The sequence below is a fragment of the Melitaea cinxia genome, chromosome 28 (genome assembly GCF_905220565.1).
Source record: "Melitaea cinxia chromosome 28, ilMelCinx1.1, whole genome shotgun sequence".
NCBI classification, from domain to species: domain Eukaryota; kingdom Metazoa; phylum Arthropoda; class Insecta; order Lepidoptera; family Nymphalidae; genus Melitaea; species Melitaea cinxia.
Window position 1 is genome coordinate 3,173,717 of NC_059421.1, and position 8,714 is coordinate 3,182,430.

Below are 8,714 nucleotides of genomic sequence, written 5' to 3' on the forward strand. Positions count from 1 at the left end.
GGGATATGAGAAGGTGGCCTTTATCTTGTTTAAATGCCTATTATTACTGAAACTATATCAGTTTACTGTAGTCCATAATAATTCGGAACTTCATTATTTGTAAGCGTCTAGTTTTTTAAATCATAACCTATACTCCTACATCTTGTTAACGTCTAGTCTATTGTAATTACAAGTTCTGTGAGTTTGATAATTATAACAATTCAATGTGCCTATTATCACGAGTTTATAACATCAAAGGTCATCGGTGTACGCTAAGTTCGAACGCCCATACAAAAATTGGCCATGTCATTTAGATACCTTTTATTTCTCATAAGTACCTTTTTAGCGCTCTCCCCATTCGAAAACCATATAATATGTAAAAAAAAAAACTTTTGTTTTGCGGACCATTTGGCGCCCCTTTCGTGCGTAGCGCCCAGGGTATGCCCCCTTGCCCCTTCTCACTATGCCACTACTCTTGTTCGTCCTAAGGTTGACTAAAAGACAACGCTGTAATCAGTAAGCCTGCTATTTTTATTTACATTCAAGTGCATTTTCATAACAAATTAATAATTAATGCAAAGTTGTATAGCCTATGCAAAATTTATGCAATGCGTGAATTAGTACCACGAGCAAAAAATCTTTTTGTAAACTATGAGTAATGACAAATTTATCAAAATACCCTCATATAAAACAAATAGTCTTAAAATCAAAGCAATTAGGTCCAAAATTGCGTTACCTCTGCATTTATGACGGAATTTTCAAGGAGCACTGCTAAGGTCGATAATACGCGCGTTTAGAATTTAAATTTTCGAAGCTATTGTCTATAAAAACGATGCACACGCGCCTGTCCCGAAGCGAAAGTCAACGAAAATGAAGGTGATTACACGTTTTTATTGTTTCGTTTGTGTTTGTGATTGTGTGATAAATCGAATTTAAATAATACCAAGTGTCTCTGAAATCTTTTGAAATCTCGTTTTGATTTATCTATGGGCCTGTGTTACCGGTCCTGAACTGACGGTACCAAACAAATAGAAGTTTGTTTTAATTTTCTTTTTTACCATCGGATTCCAATTTATTATGTGTGATAATTCGACTCACAATTGTAATTCGATAAATTGTAGTTAATCAATAGAAGCGAAACAAGCCGTAAGGGCCTATTTACACCTTGCTGTTAAAGTCTATATGTAACATTATGTTTTAATGTATTTAGGTATCTGTTTTTTTTTGACAAAATGTCAGTAGAATAATGTCATCACTATATCTATAGTAGATAAAATACCAGATATGAAAATTTAAATATTGGGGCACGTAGCATCGGTTGCTAATAGTGTATCTTGTACATAACTGATAAGCTTTATAAATGAGAGACACGGGTTCATTGGATCTGAATATCTTTAAATAATTAATGACAACTCTTGAAATCACAGGTTACAAATAGAAATATCTCACAGATAGAGTTACCTTTGATGGTAAAACAGAAAAATTTATGAGAAATTTTCATCTGTCAGATAATAACTTTATCAGCAATCATGAAAAAGGCTCTTAGTCACTTATATCAATCAATGAAAATTAATAATTTTTACTCAATTATTATAAAAGTTTAATTATATAAGAGTCTAGCACATTTTAAATTTATGAACTTATTAAATTCCAGTATATTTTTTCTACTCATTCTTGTTCTGTATATATCGAAAACATCAGTAATACAAAAAGGGCTTACTTTCGAACGCTTTTGAACCCTAATTAATTTTATCTGTAAGATGATTACTTTATAGATACATTAGAAAACACTACTAGACTAAAAAAAAAACACTACTGAACTAGTACGGACTGAAAATCGCAAATATAATTCGCCGCCTAGTTTATAGATATTTTAGTAAATAGTCTTTAATAGTATTATCATATTAATTATAATACAGGTCCACATTTGTAGTTTAAAGAATAAATTTAGTGCAAAATTGTAAGTTTTTAAACTTTCACCTGTGACCATGGCGTCAGCAACGTCTCCGAAATATTGGGAGTTTTAAAATTACAATCGCGGAAAATTGTGTATAAATTTATATTTATGTGATATTCTAGGTTCTTCTGATATTGGTGTCGGTCCTACTGAGCGGTGTGGTGGCCGAAGCACCCGCTCCCTACGCACCGAGCGGCTGGAGGCCAAACGGACCAGCTTTCGAACTGCCGCAAAGATCTTTGGTAATTCTTAATATTTTTTTATTATCTGTGACCAAACCCCACTTTAACTTCTTTTAGTATAATGTTTTTTAATGCTGCACTGCATAGATGATTTCGTCAATATCACGTAGGATTGAGAATATTCGCATGAGCGGCATGAGATTTATTGGTACAGTTTTCGTTAAGACAAAAAAAGCAATGTAAAAGATTTGTAATTAATTGTCTTATTATGACAATCAAAGAATTCTATTTGTGGCAACATATACGTACTTTGGAAGCCATTAAGCTGAATGAGTGAACATATATGTACTTATTCATCGTAACTAAGAAGGCTTATAAGTTTTATGACAAATCGTCAAGCAAAGAAAAAGCTATTCTCGATCGACAGATCTCGATCAAATTTAAATAGGATACATGATAACCGCCACCTTTTGATTAATAAAAGAATCATTTAACCGGTCAAGTTAGGATTTAACACACGCATAAAAATACAGTTGAATTGAAAACCTCCTACTTTTTGAATTCGGTTAAAAATAAGTTTAACAGAGCAACATTTTTTATTTGGATTTCATAAATTCATGTCCATATTTGACATACTTTTGTATTAAACAGTAAACTAAATTAAAGTCAAAATACCCATACAAGATTTTAATTTAAATTAAAACTTAAAATATTATAAAATTATATATTTACATAAAAATATCACTTTTAAGTAAAATACATTTTACAATTGACTTCATTTTATTGTTTTTTTCACTATTAGTAAAAGATCTAAGTTAGATTTAACTAGTTTGATAAGTTACCTTATATAATTTTTTCATCCTTTTCAATATTTTTTTTCATATTTATTATTTCTGGTAGGCTCCACGAAATCAAGAATACTTGCCGCCACCAGTGGATCCTAGAAGGCCATTCATACCAAACAACTATGACGATAATGTTGACGTGTCCGTCCAAGGACTGCCAGTACCTGAACCACAGCCTATTTTCCAAGTGTCCCCCATCAATGGACAGCAGTATACGGGACCTAGCATTAATGCAGATATTAGCAAGTTAAATCCAAGCTTTCAACAAACACAGGTTTGTATTTATAATAATAAAAATATGATATAAGTTTCACACTAGTACATAATGACGTATATTCACACCAAACTCTTGCTAGTGGGATGAAAATCCTGTTCTGAAAACGTACATAACATTTATACAATTATTTGTAATGAGCCCGTGACTTATTAGACTAACAGTTATTTGATTTGATTACGGTGCTAAACCATCCTAAAAAAATAACTAACAACCATAATAGCATAAAATACGTAATTCTTTCTGCACTTTAATTTGTAGCAATAATTTTTTATTCCTTTTATAAAGTTGGTGAAATAATATAAATATAATACAATGGTGGTAAAAATTTTAAATAATATAAATATGTTATCTTAAATTTTTACCACATTACAAACACAATTACAAAATTATATCTGTTTTTAGTACCAGCAACAGTTAGAAAAAGCGCGTCAATTTGCAAGACAGAGAGAGTTTGAGGCTACCCGCGCCAACACACCTTCAAATGGACTGCCAAACCAGCAATCTCCAAGACAATTCGCTTTCCAAACTACATCAACAACAACAACAATTAAACCTGAACTTAAAACACCAAAAGCAGAAACGACAACGGAACCGATCGATTTAAATGAAGGTGAATCTTTTGGCGATGAAAAAGATACGAATGAAAAAAAAGAAAAGGTTTCAGTTGAAGTATCCAAACAAAACTTGCAAGAATATCCCCCTGAACTCTTCTTGAGGCCTCTCGCTCAGCTTAATGCCCAGCCACAGTTCATATCACTGGCGCAGCTTGGTCAATTGCGAGCTCCTCTTTATTATCAGCCGGAACAAGCAGCACCTGCTCCAGGTTTTGATGGTCCCACACATTTGTCAGCTTTGCCTTCAGTGATAGCGCAAAGGGAACTATTATCACAACAAGCTGTGGTTCCCAATCAAGGTTTTGCTCAAAATCCCATTATAGTTCAACAAGAGCAACCAGCTTTATTACAAGCACCTTTAAATCAATACCAACCGATAATTAATGAATACCAACCCGAGCAAGCACCGGTTCAACCATTACCTCAATACCAACCACAACAGGTTGTTGGTCAACCACAAGTTCTTAATCAGATCCAGCCAAATCCATTCCCTCAACAACCAGGTCAGTTTGCACAACCACAACAGCCAAATGTTTATGTGCAATCACAACAACCAAATCAATTTTTGCAACCCCAACAGCCAAATGTATATGTGCAGCCACAACAGCCAAATCAATTTGCACAGCAACCAAATGTATTTGTACAGGCACAACAACCTAGCCTTTTCGCACAACCACAACCAAATCAATTTGCGCAACCACAACAACCTGCTCAATTTCCCCAGCCACAAAGACCAAAAGATGTTGAAGAAATAGAGCAAAATGACCAACAAGTTGTATACCAAAACTACCAACCTCAATTCTACCAACCGCAACCAGCAAACCAGTACCAAAATTTCGAACAGCCGTTATATTTAGCTCAACCAGCTTTAAATTACCAAAATCGAGATCAAATTTATCAAAATCAGTTTATTCCACAACAGTACAATCCAAATCAATATCAAGTGCAACCTCAGCAAGTATTTCAAGATCAGAATGCATTACAAAGTGGTCTAGATTTAAATCAGCAAGGAAATGGAATAGAGGCTGATCAAGGCGAGACAACTGAGGAAGATGAGCAAGAAGAAGGGCCCAAGGTGACTGCAGTAGCTACGGCATTTGGCACAAGGTCAGTACTAAGATGGAATTTTAATAAGTTCATCGTATTTGGTAATGTTTCGAATGAGTAAGTGGTGCACATCGTCCTATATTTAAAGTGTCGCTGCGCGCATACTTGATAGATTGATGTGATTTCTTGAATATATATTATTGTTAAGGAAAACAAAAGACCTTGTATTACAAATTTCGTTTCAAGTCAAGTCATTGAAACTTACTTAAATGAAATTTATTTTGATGTTTATCTAAATATTAATGTAATAAATATTCCAAAGAATTTGTACAACAAAAACAAAGTGGTGCAATTAAACGCATATATCTTAATTATTTGGTAGTATTCTATTAAATAAGATTTTATGTAAAGATTTTTTCGAGGCTACTATTAAGATGTTATTTTCTATATAATATTTTGTTTATCAATGACTTTATTTGATTATTTCTTACTGCATTTTTATTTAAAGTAACAGTAAATTTAATTAAACGAAATAAATACAAGTTTTACAGTACTAAGTCTCTTGGGCTTCAAATTACAAAAACCAATTTAGTTTTTGCATGATAAACTATAATGCAATTTATTATAACTTTAAGTATCTACTAAACCTGTCTAAGTTAAAATTATTTTCTACAGAACTCAACCTCGTGTGTTTGCAAAGTATGGATCTCCGACACAAAAAGAACAGGAAAGAACAACAACTGAGTCTTCAGTTCAAGACGTGGTAAAAAATAACTACTTTATTCTAAAAAAAAAAAAAAAAAATTAAATGAATTATATTTGTGATTTCATGCTTTTATTAGTATGTTTGGAAAATATAATGATAAACATATGTGTAAACTTAAGATAATAAAATTGTGGAATATATCTTGTTACTTCATACAAACGTAACTGTGATTAATTCATGCGAGTTGAAGTTGAGCAACAAAATCGGAATCTTGATAAGTAGCGAGAAATTTAGATGGATAGATACTCTTTATTGTACACAACAACGATCAACACAATAACATATTACAAATAATAAAAAAAAACAGTGTACAAAGGCGGTCTTATCGCTAGAGTAGCGATCTCTTCCAGGCAACCTTTGGGCATAGCACAGCACACAGGCACAGCTTAGCATAAAATAATTTTTAATTATAATATTATTATTATTTACTCAAGGTTAAACTTACACTATTATAGTAGTGCCTATTATTAAATTCTGAATGAATTTAAATTTTTATAAAAAAATATCCGTACGGATATCCTGTTGAAAAAAATTATAAACAATTCTTAAATTATACATTATTAATGTTTATTTCAATTTTTCAAAGACTGAACCAGAAGATGGTCCAGCAATCGCCCAAGCCACAGCCGTCGCTTCAGGAAGAAGGAACGCAAGATTTAGGTAAAGTGTATTTAAATTTTGCATATCTAATATAATTTTAACAGTTACTTTTGCGATTTTATAAAATTAAAATTCTCTAAAGTCAATTTGTAAGTTCTTGAATACATTTTAAGTTTAATGAGATTTTTCCCACAGTCAGATCATGCTTGGATTATTAAGTTACATATTAATTATTTATTTACAGGAGTCGTCGTGTGAGGCCCATATTTACTCTAGACAGATCCGGTCATTTGGTCTTATCTCAAAACCAGTAACAATAATTTTACAGATTGATCAGAAGACACGTTTAATTAAAATCTACGTTTCCGCAAAATGATTTCGTTGCAAACTAAAAATTTAACGTTGCTACATTTTAAATAAAAGATCCATTTTGTTTTAATGAAAATTTAAGTTGCACACAGTAAATTTTCTAATACTGTAATAATAATAATAATAATATAATTTATGTTTACCAAAAACAAGAAATAATTCATAGCAAAATAGATTTTAACAAAGTATCATAAGGTACAAATGGCACCCTTATCGCTGAAAAGCGAATGTAGTTCGATATTATTGCCTTAATTTGTATTTATATACATATTTTTGTTCGCTGTTGTTTTATAATTACGTATATTGATTATAATTCTGACATTATTCTGACATTTCTGATATTTCTCTGACATTTTCTTGATATTCAACGTGAATAAAATTATATTTATGTATGTATGTATCTATGTATGCACTTGTATGTATATGTGCTTAAGTAAATATATTCACACGTTTATGTCACAATTTGTACACCTACACCGACACAATACCAGATGGTAGCTCTGCCCCTAGGTTACCTGGAAGAGATCGTAAGGCCGCCCTTTATACCTTATGATACTTTGTTAAAATCAATTTGATATGTATTATTTCTGTTTTGTTGTACAATAAAGTGTATTTGTTATGTTATGTTATTTTTTCGTCATTTTTGTAAAATTACAATATTCTACTTTTCAACTTTTTTTGTAACTAAGTAGGTAAAAAAAAAAACAAAAAGTAAAAACAACAAATTGTGTCAATGATTAAATATTCATTATTTATTTATTTGTTCTCTGAATAAAAACTACAGTTACTTTAAAATTTAAACTCGAATCGTTTTATTTGACACACAACACTATTTTTTAAGAAAATTCTGATATATAAAAAGTATGTAAGTTTTAACTAGATTATTAGTTTCCTTCACATCCTATCAATTTATATTTGCTATACCCGTGCGAATAATTGGTACAAAATAAGTATAATAATTATCACTTTACAAAATTACAAAAAAGTATTTATACGTGAGTTGATTCCCCTAACCTAACCTAACCCACCCCTTATAACTTAGGGGAATGAAAAAGAGATGTTGGCCGATTCTTAGACCTACCCGATATGCACACAAACTTTCATGAGAATCGGTCAAGCCGTTTCGGAGAAGTTTATCTACAAACACCGCGACACGAGAATTTTATATATTAGATATAATTTTAATAATTAATTAATTTACAAAAACAAAAGCAATAATTTTTTTTTGTTGTTGATGACGGTAGAGCAAGCGATTCTATAAAGGGAGGCAAACAAAACCTTAGTATTAATATATATGATAAATGAAAATTAATTGCCGAATGTATTATGTACATGTGTGAATGTTGAAGGACTGCACCAATTTGGATTATTTTTAGATTGATTTTTGTGTGTGTTTGTTATTGTCAGGTCAATATTACTATAATGTATACGTTGCATTTGTATAATTGCGTTAAAAAAACTGACTCCAAATACGCAGCATAAGAATTAACTCAAAAACTACACGTCAGATCTTGATAAAATTTAAATGTGATTACATGTCGAGCATCCGTTTTTTATACTGTTCCTCTTTATATTCTATTTTCTTATCTGATGTGTTAGCTAATTGATACAGTGACCAGTTTTGGAAATCTTTTACGAAGCGTATTAATTTTAATATTAATGAAGTATAAATAAATTAGAAGCTACATCTGACATCAGCTTAGTACTATAGAATACACTACTGAGTATAAAACGATCGATATAAAAAATATTTTCCACCCCATTATACTTTAAAACCTTAAAATAATTAAAATGTAAATTATAAAAATGTGAAAAATGTACATATTTTTTTTAGTTCGTCTCTTGCAAGGTGCCAAGATTATACTCTCTGAAGATTGTTTTAAATAAATAAAATAAATAAACTTTAAACACTTTAACTCAACAGCCGCCAGTAAGATTTTCTTCTTTGTCGGTGTCTTTGTCCAGGTCTACATACAATACACAAGAACAAATGCCCAGACCACGACAAACATCTGGCCAATCTGAATGTCTGTCGTAAGCGGGGATCAAACCCGCGACTGCGAGTGCACCAGCCAGTG

At 31.5% G+C, this 8,714-nt stretch overlaps 1 protein-coding gene across 1 annotated transcript; it reads left to right on the forward strand.

Moving 5' to 3' along the window:
• The first annotated feature begins 831 nt into the window (after window positions 1-831).
• LOC123667415 (putative mediator of RNA polymerase II transcription subunit 12) lies at window positions 832-6,739 on the forward strand. The gene is made up of 7 exons (XM_045601319.1): window positions 832-855; window positions 2,059-2,178; window positions 3,019-3,237; window positions 3,643-4,961; window positions 5,577-5,664; window positions 6,254-6,327; window positions 6,512-6,739. The coding sequence occupies exons 1-7, from the start codon at window positions 850-852 to the stop codon at window positions 6,579-6,581; spliced, it is 1,896 nt and encodes a 631-aa protein (XP_045457275.1). The 5' UTR covers window positions 832-849; the 3' UTR covers window positions 6,582-6,739.
• Window positions 6,740-8,714: the final 1,975 nt, after the last annotated feature.